This window comes from Netta rufina, assembly GCF_964035555.1.
Source record: "Netta rufina genome assembly, chromosome: 20".
Classification (NCBI taxonomy): domain Eukaryota; kingdom Metazoa; phylum Chordata; class Aves; order Anseriformes; family Anatidae; genus Netta; species Netta rufina.
In genome coordinates this window covers 8,243,360-8,260,995 of record NC_140144.1, presented here as the reverse complement: position 1 = coordinate 8,260,995, position 17,636 = coordinate 8,243,360, and the positions used below count along the sequence as shown (strand labels likewise).

At 55.5% G+C, this 17,636-nt stretch overlaps 2 protein-coding genes across 3 annotated transcripts in view; both read left to right on the top strand.

Moving 5' to 3' along the window:
- Window positions 1-2,051: 2,051 nt before the first annotated feature.
- Window positions 2,052-13,839, top strand: AIF1L (allograft inflammatory factor 1 like; the record flags this gene model as incomplete). Its single annotated transcript, XM_084298988.1, has 5 exons — window positions 2,052-2,129; window positions 5,739-5,805; window positions 8,772-8,813; window positions 9,954-10,116; window positions 11,607-13,839. 5 exons carry the CDS (start codon window positions 2,052-2,054, stop codon window positions 11,692-11,694), a joined length of 438 nt encoding a protein of 145 aa, XP_084155114.1. The 3' UTR covers window positions 11,695-13,839.
- Window positions 13,840-15,566: 1,727 nt separating this feature from the next.
- The window catches only part of NUP214 (nucleoporin 214), a 43,343-nt gene continuing 41,273 nt past the window's right edge, over window positions 15,567-17,636 (top strand). For both annotated transcript variants that reach the window (XM_084298962.1, XM_084298963.1), the window contains exons 1-2: window positions 15,567-15,656; window positions 16,786-16,981. In XM_084298962.1, coding sequence (XP_084155088.1) covers window positions 15,615-15,656; window positions 16,786-16,981 — 238 coding nt within the window. In that variant the 5' untranslated portion in view covers window positions 15,567-15,614. The remainder of the gene's footprint in view (window positions 15,657-16,785; window positions 16,982-17,636) is intronic.

Genomic DNA, 17,636 nt, shown 5'->3' with positions numbered 1-17,636 from the left:
CAAAGGACACCTGCCCTCACCAGCATCGCTCCCTCCTGCTGCTCTGCATGTTGCCCTCGGTACAATATCACCCCCGGGTCCTCACCCACACTGGTTCCGACTCAGCATCCCGACTGCTCTGCGGCACAACCTTAGCCCCCAGCTCCATCCCTGGGCTGGGGGACAAAGCAGCTACCAGGGACCGATGTGGAGGGGATGGAGCGCTCACATTTTCTGACCAGGCAGTGAGTGAAGGACTGTCACAGATCTCCTCCATGCTAGACACCCCTCTCTTCCCCTAGGACAGCATATCAAGTATGTAAAGTCCCAAAGCTGTAACACCCGCTGTCCCTCCTGCCCCCGAGAGGAGACAAGAGGCTCTCACACACATGTTGGAAGCTGGTCCTACTGCACAGCACCCCACAGCACGATCCTCACGTGCTGTGGTCACGGAGGTGTGGAGATGAATCACGACAAACCTGGGCTGAGAGAGGAGCTCCCAGGAGGGCACACAGCTTGCCAGCTTCCCCAGAGCAGGGAGCTCGCAGCAGGGAGAGCAAAAGTGAGGCTGAGCAGAAGCAAAGCCAGGCCCTTAACCTGGCAGATGGGGGCATCCTCTGCCTGTTGCATCCTGCTGTTCTGCTCCGTGGTGGTTATCGGTGCCGGATGGGGAGCAGCTGGACGCAGCCAGTGCCTGCTGGTGTCCCTCCCACTGCATGGCACGGAGGTCAGTGGCTGTGTTGCCTGTAAAGGAAAGGCATCTGGGTGGTTCACCCTGCCATGCGTGGGCTGCTCGATGGGACTGGGCAGGCAGCGGAGCTGGGTTCAGCTCCCCACTCTGCACTGGTGGTGCTGGCACAGCAAAGTCACGCCTGTAAGGTCAGAAGCGAGTCCCCTGGCTGGAGCGCAGTTCACTTTTTAACTCGCTTTACCCGTGCTCTTCCACTCACGGTGCTGGAAACCAGGCTTGCTAAAGTCTTGTGTAACGCTATTTGTAAAACCGCTGCCACAGACCTTCTCTCTGTGCCATCTCCTGTGGGTCCAGGGCTCCGGAAGGGATTTTCCTACCCGAGCAAACCTATCTCCCTCCTACCTGCACAAAAGCTGAGTTGGGGTGCCCGAGCTGCAGGAGGGCAGTGGCGGGGGCTCCTCTCCTACAGCCCGCTGCCAGCTCTGCAAAAGCAAAGCCAGGAGGCAGCGAGAGCAGCATGAGGCGGCTGGGCCGAGGGGCAGGGAGCCGCAGCCTCTCACCATCTCCCTGGGAAGACAATTACACGCCACCGACCATCACACACAACAGAAATGTCAAGCCTCTGCCTCGCGCCTGCTGCTGAAAATGCAGCATCCTCCCTCCTGCTCTTCCTGGAACTGATTTTTTTTATTATTTTTTTTTTATTTTTTTTTCTATTTTTTTTTTTTTTTTAGCTGGTGACGCCTGCCTAGAGCTGTATCCGCTAAAAATCCTGAATATAACACGCAGCTGCCCATCCACCTGTGTGTGAGACAGCAGGAGGATTGCAGGCTGTGCCCGTGCTGGCTTTCAATGCAGCTGGTTGGGGTGCTGGGGCTCGTGAAGCACTGGGTTGCCCCCAGTTGGGCTTCTCAGACAACAGCTTCTTATTTATTTTATTTATTTATTTATTTTATTATTCTGCTGGAATAACACCCCTGGGGCAGAAATAACACCCCCAGGGCCAGAATAACGACCCCCCTTGGCAGAGTAACGACCCCCAGGGCCAGAATAAGGCCCCCTAAAACAAAATACCACCCCCAGGGAGCACTGACACCCCCCGACCCCACTGCAGGACTCCCGTAGGGAGCCCTGAGGGGCTTCAGGGGCCCCCCCAGGACCGCTGAGGAGCAGCCCCCCGACCACGTCCCGCCCGTCGGGGCCGCAGCCGTCGGCTCCCCGACACCACAGAGACCCCCCCCCCGGGTACAGGGCTGGCTTCCCCAAGGGGAAAAAAGCCTGAGGTGACCCTGGGGGGGGGGATAGAAGGGGTTAAGGGCGGGGGCGGGGGCCCGGCCCGGCCCTACTTAAGGCGGCGGCGGGCGCGGGGCGGCTCCGTGAGATGGCGGCTCCGCGCCGGCCGTGCGGCGGGGGGCTGAGGAGGGCGCCTCAGGACGGGCGGCTGGAGGAGATCAACAAGGTGGGGAGGGGTCGGGGAGAGGGAGAGGAGGGTGAGGAAGGTGAAGGGGGGTGAGGGGGAGTGAGTGGGGTGCCCGCTCTGTAAGGGGTAGGTGTCCCGCACCCCCGCTCGGGGGGGTGTTGGGTGTGGGGTGAGGGAGATGTATGGGGGGTTTGGGGGGTCTGCATCCATTGTGCTTAGGGGATTTTGGGGGGTCTGTGGCCCCTCTGCCTGCTCCTCCAGCTCCACACAGCACTGCCTGGGTAGTTCTGTGTGCCTGTGGGTGCTGTGGGGCTGGGTGCTGTGGAATTCCCCAGGGGAAGGCGTCCCAGCAAGAATGGGTGCCCTTGTTCCCCCAAAGGGTTTCGCCCTCCTCTTTGCCGTGTCCACTGCCTCGAGTTCCCTTCCCGGGAGCCAGGAGCTCTCCAGACTCGCTCTGCTCTTCAGCCACAGCAGGAGCAGGTGAACACGGGGCTCTTGGGTGTCCCCCAGCCTTGGGCAGGGGATCGGTGACTCCTGGCACAGAGCAAAGGGCTCCGGGCTGGCTGCCCCCAGTGCACGTCCAGCCCGCAGCTGGGGGCTTGGCACGGCTCGTGGAGGTGGCTCTGTTGGCGACCCTCCTGGTTAAGAGTTGTTCAGGGGGTGAAAAAAAGGCTTTAACCTCAAAACTATCAATTATGGGGCTTCTAGGGTCGTTTCTTGGTGGGTTTGGTGAGCCCTTGGTGGTGCAGCTGGTGGCCTCGTGGTGCTCCAGGTGGAGAAATCAGAGCCACACAAGACGGGAGCCCTGAGGAGGTGGTGGGCTCCTTGTCCTTGTGTTAACGGGGCAGCAAAAAGTGTTGGTATGCACGCCCGGCAGGGTGAGACAGCCGAGGTGGAGGCTATGTAGGTCACTGGGGAGGGAATTAGGTGATTAGAAACCAGGAGGTGCTGCCGTAGAATGGGAGCACTTGGCTAAAAAGGGGCCTTTCAAACAGGCTGCTCGGAGCAGGTGGGATGGTGCCCCACAGAGGGGGGCGAGTGGGCCCGAAGTGTCCCTACAGGGCACAGCTTCCCCTTGGGTTGGGAGGAAAGGGGTGTGCTGTACCTGCTGCTGGGAGCAGCCATGGGGTGAAACAGCTCCCACCTCCCTCCGACACCGAGCTGTGCATGGACCCAGACTGACAGCGTGCCTGGAGCCTGGGAGGGGGTTTCCTAAGCCCTGACCAGCCCCAGGACTGCAAACTAATAAAATACTCTGAGTGCAAACTAATCCCACAGCCCGCATTCCTATCGGGTGTCATCTCGTTGTCTCATCCCAACATCCAGCTCCTTCCCAGCCCTGTTTTCCTGGCTGCTTTCTACCCCTGAGCTCTGTGGGATGCGGGTGTTTGGCAGGAAATGTCCAGAGTGCACACATGCCGCTCCAAGACAGCTGAGCCCAGGATTGAATTTTCATTTCCAGCCTGAAGCTCTCCTCTGGGAACCCCTCTTGGCCATTCCCCCCTTCCTGGGGAACGGCGATCACATTGCTGTGCCTCGTGCATCAAGGTGGTGAGCGTAATCCAGCACAGATTAGTTTCAACCTGGCTTTACCCTCTTAACACATGGGGGTGCAGGGAGCTCAGCCTGGGGGAGAGCAGGTGCCTGTTTCTTGCACCCAGGGCAGGCACGGACATCCCTCAGCCACTTCACAGCCTCTGCAGGCTGGGCGGCTGCCCTCGGGCACCTGAACAGCCTGACCAGAGCCTGGCCCCCCTGTCAGAGCCCTTTAGGGGGGTGAGGAAGGGTCTCCTTTGCTCAGGTTGTTTTACAGGTAGCTGAGATTCGTGTAGCTGCATTTGTTGGCCTGGAAAAGTCTCTTTCTCCAAGAAAGAGCAGAAGCAGGGGAGAGGCCGGGGCTTATTTTTAAGCAGTTCTTATTATAGTACAAGCCCCTTAAAATGGGAGCATTAGCAAAGAAAGGGCTCTGGGAGGACCTTCGGCCGCTTGGGCAGTGACTGAGTCACAGGCCCTGGGGACCGCATTCCTGCGTGCTAATTGTGAGCGCTGGCCTTATCGCAGGGCAGCTCGCGTACAATGCCAGGGTGGAATGCCTTTGAAATACATCCCCCTGCTGCTTCCTTCAGCTGGGAGCAGCTGCAGCTCCTGTGGGTGAGGTGCAGGGGGTCTGGGTGCTGGGTGCGCGCCCGGTGTCACCCCTCCTGCTCTGCACCGTGCTGCCAGACCCCGGGCACATGTCCCCAGCCATCCTGCATGGGTGCAGCCTTCCCTTCTGCTCTCCCGTCCCCTGTCCTGCAGCTCTCTGCTGCTTCTGTGGGGTGGGAATGAGGCCATGACCTGGTGATGTTCTGGCTTGGCTCTGGTTCTCAGTGAGATTTGGCAAGTTCCCCTTGCAGTGGCGGTAGGTAACGCGACTCTGCTCTCCGGTGACTTCTGCTGCTGGCTGAGCCCCGGCCTCAAAGCCCAATTGTGCCTTTGTGCGGGGCTGGCACTTGATACCCCTGGGTAGAAAGAGCTGAGATAAAGGAAAGTGAGTTCACCGAGGAGAGTGAAAGAAGGAACTGGGAACGTTGCTTTTCCCCATGGCTCTCAGCTTGAGTTTGTGCCCGAGGTGCTGAGGGAAGCCTGTGTCATGCCACTTTACTCGGGGGGGTCTCTGGTGGCCCGTTTGGAGTCTAGGAGGGGCTGACACTTCTGTCCAGGTGGGCTTCCTACCTTGGCTTTGCTGCACAGAAAGGATTTGGCGAAGGGTGTGCTGCGGGTGGTCTCGTTACCAGCAAGTGGTGCTGCCCCGGTACTACCAGTGCCGCAGATCCTCATCTCGTGGGGACCCCATCCTGCCTTTGTGAGCACAAATAGCTGGTGAGAAACAAAGGCACCGAGCAGGAAGCAGCCTCAGCCCTCTCCACCGCAGCCCCCAGAGGGGTTTTATGCCGGACAAGCAGTGCCTGAGCTGTGCAGATGTTAATGATTTCTGCGCTGAAGAATGCGGTGTTGTTGCTGAGCACAGACCGAGGCGTTGCGCTGCGTGGGGCTGGGAGGTGTGGGAGGGCAGGGGCAGGACCCAGACCTGCTGCTGGCTGCAAGGGTGTTGCTGGCAGGGCACAGTGGCGAGGCTGACCCTGCAAGCTCTGTTCTCGTGGGTACCTGATGGGTTTTGGGGTGACGTTAGGGACAAGTGACCAAAACTGACCTGGGATTTCCTCCCCAGCCTGAGCAGAGCGATGGGAGGAATGGACAGATAGTCTGAGAAAGGGGAAGCCCTGCCCCTTCCCTCAAAATACAAAATACCTGTCCTCTCCTGGGTGCGTGACGTCCTGCAAACTTTGCCTGCTCTATTTGCCAGCCCTCAGAGCTCACTTGAGAGTTTCAAGTCTCTGAAATGAGTGCTTTTTGCAAGGAATAGGAGTCCTTGCTGTGCCTGGCCCTTGTGCTGTGTGTGCTTGAGCAGAGGCTGGGGGGCTGAAACCTCGGGTGAGCAAGGAGGGGTGTCAGGGGGTGTCATGCAGTTATTGAGGCCCGGTGGGGTTTGACCCATTGGAAGTCTCCTGGCACTGAGGAGCAGTTATGGCCCTCTGGGATTTGGGTAGGTGGTGTGGGTAACGCCGTTTCCTTTCTTTAACCTTGGGAATACTTTTACTGTTTTAGGAATTCCTCTGTGACCCCAAGTTCAGTGATGAAGAAGACCTGGAGGAGAAGCTGGCGGTGTTCAAAGGTGAGAGCTGGTGGTCAGGCAGCCTGGTCGCTCTGGACACGTTATTTCCCTCAGCACTTAACTTCTTACCAGCCTGAAGTTTTCTGCTGAGTAAGTCATACGGGACTGAGCCGAGACAGAAACCTTTCCCTTGCTTGTGGAACTTGATGAAACTCCCCAGGGGTGGTTTTCCCACCTGAGCCTTTGTGCTTCCCCCTCTTGCAGGGCAGGGACGTCAGCATGCAGACATCCTGCCTGGAGGCTGCTATTGCTGCAAAACCTGCTGCGTGGGCAGAGCCCCCCGGGAGCAGCCAAGGAGGGAAGTTTCTGTCTCAGTACCTAGACAAGCTGGCTGGTATAATGCACAATGCAGTAGCTGGACTTTTTTCCAGTGAGTAGGAGGACTTCTGCCCACGGAGCAGAGGTCTCAAATCCTTCCTGAAGGAGCTGAGGCCCTTTTTTCTCTCCAGAATTTTCTGCAGCCTGCCCTGGTCCTTCCCAAGCCCCTCAGTACCAGAGCCAGCAGCACTGACCTGTGTAGTCCTGCCCCAAGCAGGTCTGGCTCCGAGGTGTAGGCAGATTGGGAGCTTAAATTTGTGCCACGTGGTGACTGGGGGACAGAAACAGCTCGAAAGCTTGATTTCAGTGTTCAGAGCTCGTCCCTGAGTAGTTACAGGTCAGGATTCAGCAGGGCTGCTCTGGGTGCAGCCAGTTTCTTTCCAAGCAGTGGCTGAAGTCAGCTGCTTCCCCCACGGCCTCTCAGAGAGCATGCCTCCTGCGTCACCGTGCCCTCAAGGTTTCTCCTCAGCCTGGCTCTAGCCAAATAAAGCCTGACCCCGCTTCCATTTCAGGCATTGCCTGCTATTGCCCTGTGAATTTTGGCTTCGCAGTGCAGCATGGAGGAAGCTGGCTGGGGCTTAGCGCTCCTTTACCCTGTGAGGAGCCTCCTGTGCTCCCCCATCCTTCTTTCTGTTGACTTCTTGTGTGGCTTTGACTTCTGGCTGCGACCCTGAGTTATTTTCCCATCCCAACCGGGGCTCTTCAAACGCTGCAGCCGTAGGGTCGCAAGGCGCAGAGTTCCCTGTAACAGGAGCCCCTGGCATCTCCTCCTGCTGCCTCGGGAGCTTGCCTCCGTGGCCTGTCCCACTCTCCCAACGCCTCCTCCGGCTCCTCCGACAATCGGCTCATTGTGTGGTGATGGGGGGAGTGTTTCTTCTCCGCCGCCCTCCCCACAGAGAGCCCTGGGAGCCCCTGCACGCTCCGTGCTTGTGTCAATGCAGCCGTGAGGGGAGGGACGAGGCATGGCTTTGCCCCCCCCCAGATCCCTGCAGCTGGGGTGGGAGGGAAGCACGGGCGTGTGAGCCGAGGCTGAGCGCACGGTGATGTAAAGCTGCCTCTGTTCTCCACGCTCCTGGCTCAGCGTCAGCTGAGGAGAAAGGAAAACACGTGCAGGGCACAGGCGCTGCGGAGCAGGGTGTGTGTCCCTGGGCGCACGCTGGGGATCCCAACCCCTGCATGGGGAGGTGGCGGTTCATTTGCACAAGGTTGTTACAGTGGGGCAGAGCCTGGTGGGCATCCAGCATCACTTCAGCCCCTAAACAGATGCGTGACAGCCCCAATTTCATCTAGGGAGGGTCGCTTAATGCTCCAGGGGGATCCTTGTTGCTGCCTGGAGCAAGCACAGCTTTGGCTTGTGCCTGGTACTCCCGTAGAGCTGTCGTGTTGAGCTCCTGACAGCAATCCACAGCTGAGACCCAGGTAAATTCATGCCTCTGCCTCCTGTCCGTGGCTGCCCTTCACTTCAGCTTACCCAGCTCAGAAGCACGAGTCCTGGGGCACGCTCTGATGTGTGAAATATCCCTTCTTCCCTTCGGCTCCTTAAATTAGCCTGCCACTTCTCAGTGCACGCTCGTCTGCTTGCTGGTGTTCCCGGAGCCAAGGGCTCTTTCCCTTTGGGGGAAGTTGCAGCCTGGGAGCTCTCACTTAATTTGAGCCCTCGGAGGCTCTGCTGGGGATTGAGTGCTAACTGCAGGGCAAGTGGAGATTTCTCCAGCTGTGTATGGATGGCTGGTGGCAGCAGGCATCTTGCTCTCTGCATTTAGCAGAATTGAGGTTAAGGTGGGGGCCCCCCTGTGGCACAAGGAGCCGCATGGTCGGTAAGACAAATCCTTGCCTGAAGAGCTTATGTGCTAAATGGGGAACAGCTAGCGGGGGGGTAGGAAGCACAGGTGTGCCTCTGAAAGATCAGAAGCTGCCCAGGACTAAAATCCTGGTTTCCTGGCTCAGAGCAGTGCTCTGGCTGTTACGGCACGCCAGCTTTCCTTCCTGCAATGCTATCCAGGCTGTCTGAGCAGCTTCTGCCTTTCTCTGAGGATGCTGGAGCCGCCTGGTTTGGAAGGGCAAACAGCCTGCTCCAGTGTCACTGCTCCCTGGTGTGTTCTTGGCCTCACCCTCTCGACGTGCTCCTCGAGCATCCCCGCTGGCAGGTGTTGCTCTGGGAGCACAGCACGGCCCTGGGAGGGCTGCGGGGTTTGTCCCTCGCTATTGCAGGCAACCACGTCACCTAATCCTCCTCCTAATCCGATCAAGCTTTGTCTTGGGAGCGCTCAGGGTTTTGCTTTTCTTGCTACTCCTTCTGGGAGGCTGTTCCCGAGCTTTGTTTTTCTGGCTGGAAGCCTTTTAACGCTTCTCATGGCTAGCTGATAACTTGTTCTCATGCCAGTGTTTTCTTTCAGCTCAATTGAAAAGCGGCCACAATTAAAGAGCACTTAACTGTGGAGCCCTGGACTTGAGACAGGGGTGTTAAAACCAGGTCTTGAGACTGTCTCCCCCTGAGCTGTTTGCGTTCTGCAGTGTATCAGTCATATCCCCAAACCTTCTGTTTCCCTGCTCCGCTCAGGCAGAGCTCCAAAGCCCTGCGTGCCCCCTGCTCTGTCTCCCTGCTGGAGCAGCTCTGACCTGCTAACTTGTTTCTGTGTCTGTTCCAGAGAAGTACATGGAGTTTGACCTGAACAACCAAGGCGAGATCGGTGAGTGACGCAGGGACGCTGTTACTGGGCTAGAGGAGGGACTGCCTGCTGGGATGGTGTCTGCTGCTGTGTCTGCTGCTCCCCTCTGCATTGCTGAGGAGGAAAAATACATGGGCTGCTCCTGGGTCTGGCCTTGCTGGGCTCCTGAAACCCAGCCAGGGGCTTCCTGGCTCTCCAGCCCCTGCCCCTCGACTTTCTCAGTCTCTCCTCACCTGCTTCAGGATCTGAGCTCTTCTCGGTCCTGTTTTCCTCCTGACTCTCTGCTTCTTTCTGTTCCAAATGCTTTCATCTTCGTTCCAATCCTCAGCATTTCCAGAGGAAATGCAGGATTGGAGTTCCCTGAGTTCTGCCTGGCTTGAGGCAGAAGCTGTGTAAAGCCACGAGCAATTCCAGTGCAGGGAAGCTCTTCCCTGTGGTGGGAAGGGAGCAGAGGGAAAAATGGGAACTGGGTGTGAGTCGGGCCCAGCAGAATGGCCCTGCTTTGGGGCTGGAAAGCACCAGTTAGGTAAAGATACAGGTTTCTCCAGGCCTGGAGCAGACGCCTAAGCGCAGGCGCTTGCATGCTGTGCCCTTGCAGGAGGCTCCTGCCTCGTTCCCCTCCTCCACCAGTCCTTGAGCTGAAATTGAACCTGTGGGGAGCTGGAGGAGCCTGGCTCCGGGCTGCAAAGCCTTTCCGGGAGGGAAGGGGCCGCAGGTCCTGGCGGCACGGTGCGAGCAATGGAAGGAAATGGCCTGTGGCGATGGGCAGGGGCGCCTGCTCCCAGAGCCTGTTTGTCTCCAGCTTTAACCCCGGTGTTGTTTTCCTCCCCCCTCCTCGTCCTTGTGATTCTTGGCACCGTTCTGAGCTCGGCAGCAGTGTCCCTGCGTGCCTTTGGATCACTTTGGGAGTTGTCCCTTCTCTGCAGCGCGTGGGGCTTTTATTCTCGAGCTGCACAAATAGGAAGCGATGCTCCTTGCTGCCAGTACGGCAGTGGGCTCTGCTGGGGGCTTCTCTCTGCTTTCAGCTGGCAGCTTTGTGCCATCAGTTTTGGGAGGGTCCACAAGTGAGGGTCTGAGTTGGGAACTCCAGCCTGTGCCCCCAGGGTTGGTCTGGGCTCAGTGTGGTCCCCTTGCCACAGCACCAACGCCTTGCTCTTGCAGATCTGATGTCTGTCAAAAGGATGATGGAGAAGATGGGGGCTCCGAAGACCCACCTGGAGCTGAAGAAGATGATCTCTGAGGTGACCGGCGGGGTTAGCGAGACCATTTCCTACCAGGACTTCGTCAACGTGATGCTTGGCAAGCGCTCAGCTGTACTGAAGCTGTGAGTGCCCTTGGGAGGGGACGGGGGAGAGGCTGGAAGTGAGCGGCGTGCTGGGGGAGCTGGAAGGGCAGCAGCTGCCCTGCCCGGTGGAGGTGGAGCTGTGCGTGTCCCCTGGGCCTGGAGGGGACAGGAGGACCTTCACGCCACGGGAGGCAGGACTTGAGCAGGGAATGGTGATCCTGCAAACCCCAGCCGTGGTGGTTCCTGCTGCCCACAGGATGCTCCCTCCTGCCCCGTTTTGGAGAGCTGGGCAGTACGTGGAGAGGAGACGTGCCTCAAACAGCTGGCGTGTGCTGGGAAGGGTTTTGTGTTACTGGCTGCCAGCACTCGCCTCCCACAGCTGCCTCTGCCCTCCTGACAGGGCTCCGAGAGTCCTGCCGTACCAAATGGCTTCCCAACACTTGCTTGGCTCCTGCTGCTAGCGGGGTGGGTTCTCTTGGCTCCATCTCTGCCCCATTGAAGCCTGGCTTTTCCTTTCACAGCCACAGGGGCTGGCCCTGCTTTTGTTTGTTACCACCGTGAATAGGAGCTGCTCCTCTCCGTCCCGCTTGCCCCTTTCTGAAGGCAGCTTTAGAAAGGCAGCCAGCTTTCTCCCAGGTTGGGAGGAAGGATACTGGAGCTTGTTCCCTCCGAGCTGGTACGTGCTTGCTGGTGGTCTCTCCTTTTCCCCACTGAGTGCTCTGTCTGCGTGTTGGGATGCTCCACTTCCAAGCACACGCGCTTCTGACACCCTTGCCGCTCTCTCCATTGAAGCAGGCTGAGCCTGCAGCCTGTCCCTTATCATCCATCCTTCCTCCCAGCTGCGGCAGCTTTCACAGATGGGTCCCTTCTTTTGCTGACAAACAGATGCCCCTTTGTCTCTTGGACTCTGTTTGGAGCAGGAGCAGAAATGTAAAACTCGTCCCGAGAGCAGCGCAGTCCTTTGATCCGGCGTGGCAGCTGGCATTCCCAGCGTAGCTGCAGTCCTCAGGGAGGAAGACGGCGCTGGTGGTTGCAAAATGCTTGGGATTCTTCTAGCTGCTGCCTTGCTCCTCGTCTCTGCCCTCTCTCCTGGCTGTAACTGCCGTTGCTTGCTTGGTTTGGCTTCCGAGTGTTGTGCTGTATGGTTATACACAAGGTGGGCCAGGGCTGGTGTTTGTTTTGACGCATCAGGAGCACTTGGCATGCAGTGTGTGCCCAAGGGATTTCGGAAGTGGCTGTCTAAATAAAATGTGCTAATCCTCTGGGCTCTGAGAGGGAAACGGGCAGAGGCTCTGGGAACGCACTCCTGGAAGCTGCTGGAAAGGCAAAGCTGCCTGCTGAGCTGGCAGCACTGCCCTCTGTTGGCTTTCTGTCCTCTGTTAATTATCAAATGCCCATTGTACAGAAGGCAGATGCTATTTTTCAGCAAATAAGATAATCCCACCCCCCTGTCATGAGTGAAGATGCACCTGTTTTTTTTTTTTTTTTTTTTTTTTTTTTTAATCTGTATTATCTGTTGTGTTTTGCAGGGTTATGATGTTTGAAGGAAAAGCCAATGAAAGCAACCCAAAACCTTCTGGTCCGCCTCCCGAGAGAGACATAGCCAGCCTCCCTTGAAGAGAGCAGGCTGGGAAATTGGCACTGTTTGCTTTGCTGGCCTGTAACAGAGGTTACCTGTGCTTTGGTACTCTTTACTGTGGACAGTCCTAGTTTTCAACTAACCTGCCTTAGAGGAACAGCAAGGGAAGCTGGAGTCCCCGGCTTGGATCTTTCTGCTGCATCCCTTAGCTAACGATTTGTTAGAAGCTGTAGCACCAAGTGTACTGTGAGACAAAAAAAAAAAAAAATAATCTGATCTTACTCTTTCCTCTGCCCTTCCTGCATTTCTCACATGAAAAGGAGCTGCTTTCCTCCCAGCTTACAGATTCAGAGCTGTGCTTGTCACAACAGGTTCCTGAAGGGCCTTTCTGCCAGACACGGAGTGCTTCCCTGCTGGAGCCCCTACAGCAGCTTTGTTGGTGCAAAGAAATAAGTGCCTTCTCTGCTCTGTCGTGTGCTTCCCGACTTTGGTCTAGTTCTTTCCTCCTGGCTTGATCAAGCCCAGGTCAAGCTCCTCTGTAGCCTAGGTGTGTGCAGGGTGAAGGTGGGGAGGTGCACTGACACCAGAGGTCTGCTGGCAGGGGCTTTAAGCTTGGAAGTGGGCACAGCTCACTGCACAGAAAGGCTTCTGTGTGCTCCCTGGGTTCATCCTGCAGTCAGATCTTGGGGCTGAGCCAAGTGAGCTGTTTAAAACAACAACAAAAAAATCGTTTTCCTGTGTCCCCATACTCAGATCCTTGTCCCAGATCTCAGTGTCCCCATCAGCCCTGGGAGTAAGTTCTGCACAACCAGCATGTGATGTCCTTGATGTGCCTGGGTCCTCTACTTCTGGAAGACCCTTGTCTGCTGCTGAGGCTAGGATGTTGTAAGGGAACATTTCTTTAGCTGCTAAATTCCGTGAGGACTTTTGTTTGGGCTTCACCTTGAACCAAATGCATATCACAGGTGCTTAGACTAGGGCCAAGGTGCCCTTCTGTTCTGGAGGCCCGTTTATCAGGCCCTTCCACTGTAGTTTGCCTTAGGACAGGGTCAAACCTAAGCTGTCAGCAGGAACGTGCTCTGCAGATAACCCTGCAGCCAATATCCTGCTGGCTTCTACCAGAAATTAGATTAGCAGTGGGCAGGAGTTGTCTTCAGGTAGGAGCTGTCTGACTGCTGGGTGCAAGGCAAAGGCAAGAACCCTCCACAGGATGCTATAAACCAAAGGCTGACAGACTGGAGGAGTCTGGCAATCCTGGTGGATAAACCCACGTGAAAACCGAGGTACTTGGAAGCTAAAGAAATAAGTTCTGCCAAGTCTCTCTTTCAGCTGAGGAAAAGCCACTGACCCGTTTAGCCTTAGGTCTTTCCGCCTGCCCCTTTCTGGTTTGCTCTGCTTTTTCCTTGGCCTCTGAGGCTTGTTGATCAGCCATAGCAAGAGAGGCAAACAGCAAGGTAAGTCACATCCCTGATCTGAAAAAGGGCAAACTGCAACCCTATCCTGGGGAGGGGAGCCCAACACCAGCACGTGAGGATGATTAGAGCTAATCTAGGGTCGTCTTCCTAATAAATCTCTGCTTAAGTCTCTGACCAGGAGCATAATCTCTGAACAGGTAGTTGTCTTGTCCATCAGGCGTAGAAACAAGCCTGCTGTTATGCCTTTGCAGCCCCTCAGGAAGGCTTAGGGGGAAACAGAAGCTTCAAGTGAAAGGAAGCTGGGTGACCAAACTCTGAGCCCTGCAAGTTTTTTCCAGACCAGCTAAGGATGAGGATCTTTCTTCATGCAGCTGCTCTTTCTGATTTTGCAGACTTCTCTGCATGTGTTTCAGCTTGGTCCCGTGGGACTATTGGGCACATTTTCCTGCTATATAACCCCTCAAGCTTGCAAAGAGTGGCTGTAAATGCAGAGTAAGAGCTGGGACCAGGAGTAGCTGGGACTGTGCTATCCACGCTCTGGTTATTGCAGTGATTCTTGCTCTATACACAACTTCTGGAATCCAGATGTTTGCTCTTTGCCCTTCCCCATTTTTTTCTTAAATGTTCTTGGCAGCTTTTAACTTTTTAAAATCACAGTTTAATAAATTTTAAAGGAAAATACAGATGATTAACTCTACTAGGCTTATTGTTCCTGCCAAAGGCTGCACTTTTATTTAAAAAAAACATTCTCACTACTGTTTGCATGAAAACCAAAACTGCAATGGAGAGAGAAAAATTGTAAGAGCAGCACCAGTCTACTTTGAAGACTGAAAATAAATCTTTTGAAGCTATACTGTGTGTCAGTGTGTTTAGTTTAGCTTTTCTGAGGCTTGGTCCAAATGATTGGCTGCAGATTAGTTGAGCTGTTTTCCAAGTTGGTTAATATAAACCCTTAAATAGATCTTGGTTTGCACTGCTTTGATCTGATCTTTATCTGTGTAATAACTGACCGAATGCCTTTGGGTTTGAGTTACAAAATGCAGAGGCCACCTTCTGAAAGCCAGCCTCTGATTTTTTTTAAAGAAAACAGGTGGTAGTGCTTGTTTTAAAGAATGACTTGTTTATCAGGAGCAGGCACTTGCAATGCTTCTCATGTAAGATTACTTTTTTCATGCTCTCTGCTCTTGAAGCAATTGCCTGAGGTTCTTATCAGACGTGAGTTATCAAAATGGAAACCGGGCTTCCTGGGGGAATGAGTGGGTATGCTTTATCCATGTGTTCCTCAAAAGGACAGAACTGCCCTTAGATCACAGCCCTGTCTGCCTTCTGCTGCCCGTTAGCCTCTAGGAATGCACCTGCATTTCTGTGCTGTGTGTGAAAGCTGCTGTTGTGTTAGAGGGGAAGAAGAAAAGGAAGGATCATGTGGGAATTTAGATGTGGTTTGCCACACTTCAGGTCACTACCTGCACGTATCACTACTGTTACCTCTGTGGAAGTCCATGTCTTTCTGATCTTAGATAAAATGCAGTGCAAGCTCTTGGAGCTGGGAACAGCCTTTCCTGCTGTGTCTGTGTCACCACAGGGCTAAGTGTTGGGGTGATGTGCTCCCTGGGTGGGAGGTGACCCTGTGAGCTTCAGCCAGGAGGAAGCGAGGAAAGACACGTGGATATTAGGAAATACTTCTTTACTGAAAGGGTTAGGGTTAGGCATTGGAATGGGCTGCCTAGGGAAGCGGGTGAGTCACCATCCCTGGAGGTCTTTACAAGATGTTTAGATGTAGAGCTCAGTGATATGGTTTAACAAAGGACCTGTTAGCGTTAGGTCAGAGGTTGGGCTGGGTGACCTTGGAGGTCTCTTCCAACCCAGATAACTTTGTGAAGGACAGCTGGGCCTCGCTCTGACCAACAAGGGCTACTTTTCTGGGGCCTCAAAGCACCATAAGGGTGCCTTCCCTTCACAGTGCTTCATCGTTTCCACCTCAGTGTGTGCCTGGCAGTGCACAAGGACCAGCCTCGAGCACCAGACCACATTTACCCCCATGAAGGGACTGGGGTTTCCTTGGGGCTGCAGCACTGTCAGACCCATAGAAGCAGCACCACGACCCCATAGAGGTTGATGGGCTGGGAGGGAAGGCTCTGGCTTCGTTGGCAGCCAGATCTGTGCCAACGCCTGGCCCCGGTGGGTCCCTGAGGGCTGTGGGGTCCCCTCAGCGCCATGAGGTCCCCTCGTTGGGGTTCCCTCACTGGGGTCCCCTCATGGCTTTGGGGTGTGCCCTGCAGCAGCCCCCCGCCCATAATCAGCACAGACCCGACTCAGGAACACCCAAACAGCACAAATTTATTAACCTTTATTAACCACAGCCTCAGCAGCCCCCCCCCACCCCCAGCAGCCGCCCTTTATTTTCCCCTCCGCCCCCCCCCCCTTTGGAGGACTTCTCCCCCGGATCATAGAGCGGCGCGGCTAGAGCGGCCCCGCCGGAAGCGGAAGCGAGCGGAGCTTCCCCGGCGGCGGCGCTGAGGCGGCGGGGGCCGGGCGCTGGAGCCATGGGGGACGACGTGAACGTGATCCCCGAGCGGGAGATGAAGGCAGGGCGAGGGCCGGCAGCCAGCAGCCTGTGGAGGGCGGGGGGGCGGCCCTGGGCACGCAGGGAGTGGCAGGCTGCCGGGGGGGAGCGGTTGTGGGGGGTTTGGGGGGGGTTCGGCCTAGGCTGGGGGGGGCACCGGGGGTGGGGGAGGGGCTTGTGGGGGGATCCTCAGGGGTTTGGGGGTGTTTGTGGAGGGCCGGGGGGAGAGGCTGGCTTGGGGCGTGGTGGAAAGGGGGTTTGGGGGAGCCTGGGGGCAGGAGGGGCTGGGGGCTCTGCTGGGTTTCTTCAGAGTTGCTGGGAGAGGCAGGGGGAGGCTGTTGGGGAGAGGAGGGAGGGGGTTCTGAGGTCTCCTGGGGGGTTCTGAGGTCTCCTGGGTGGGCGTTCTGTGGGGAATCTGCTTTTGGGAACAGTGCTGGCTGTGTGTGTCGTTGTCTGCCTTTGGGCAGCGCGAAGCTGAGCAGTGCTGCCAGCCCAGCCCGCCTGTGTGTGTCCCAGGCGGCGTGAGCAGGACGGGGATGTTCGTGCAGGCTGCTCGAGCCTGTATGGATTTATGCAGCTGCTTCCTGCTCAGGCACCTGCAGCAAAGCAGTGGGGCTGCTCGTCTTGCAGAGGGTTCTGAGCTCCTGCAGTCCTCCCAGGTTGTAGAAATACATTTACTCCGTGCTTTGGCAAAATGAACTAAAAACCAGAGGCTTGATTTGAATTAGTGGTGTTAGATAGAGTGCTCTAACTACACCTTGTGTGCTTTGTAACTTTAAGGCAACAGGATTTATTCTATCACATTTTATCTCTGCTATGTTCCCTTTTCTTTCCTTTTTTCCTCTTCTGTGTCAATTGGCTAGTTTCAGGCATATTTCTGAGAGGAGTTAGATGCCTCAAGTTCAGCTCCTACAAGTTTTATGAAAACAGGCTGTTGGGTAGAAGAGAGACACACCAGGTAAAACTGGTATGTGATCTCTGTATTACTTAGGGAAGACAAAAAAGGTGATAGGTTGGCCAGTGGTAGCATGGATGTGGGTGTTCTGCAGCTTTCGTGGAGATACTTTCAGCTTATTGTCTTAGAGAAACCCAAGTGAAGTCTTCCTCTTCGTCTGCACGCGTACAGCTACGTCTGCTCTCTCCCACAACAGGATTTTCAGTTCAGAGCACTGAAGAAGGTCCGCATCTTTGACGCTCCTGATGATCTCCCCAAAGAGCGCTCCAGCCTCCTCGCCGTGTCCAACAAGTACGGGCTGGTCTTTGCTGGTGGAGGAACCAGCCTGCAGATCTTCCAGACCAAGAATCTTCTCATGCAAAATCAGCTGGGAGAAGATCCCAATAAAATCGGTAAGGCGCGTTTGTGGCTCGTGGTCGCTGCGGAGACAGCTTTGTGTGGGGTTTTCGTGCTATGGAGCTCTTGGCTTCTGACACAGTCCCTGTTGTGGCCTTTTATGCGTTTGAAATTACTGTGCCTTCTTGTATAAGAAGGCAGGACCAGTATTTGCTGTGCCTCTAACTGAAATGAAGTAGAATCAGTAGGAACAAGCCACCAGGACGCTGGCTGTGCCTTTTCAGGTTCCAGTCACATTTGGGTACCTGCTCTTGTGGTAGCCAGTCTCTGAGCCATGGGCCTGTGTGTGGGTCAGGGATGTAGGCAAGTGGAGAGGGGGACACAGATCTCACACCAGTTTCTCTTTTTGGACTGTCCTGCGAGAGAGGAAGCAGTGACTGTTCTGCCACCTCAAAACCGAAGTGCATTTGGTGGCATAAAAATTTGCTGGCAATGAAAACCACTTGGTTTTCATTCTCATCTTGTCCTTAGTAACTGTGCTACCCAAAGTTCCCATATGCATTGCAAGGAAAACCTAAAATACGTCTGCTTAGTAGTTCTTGCAGATTACTGAGGAAGGAAAGGGACATTTTCTTTTCTGAGAAATTTGAATGACTCTGGAGACTGTATAGATAGAGAAGAAGGGGCTTGCCTTCACTCAGTGCGTTTTCT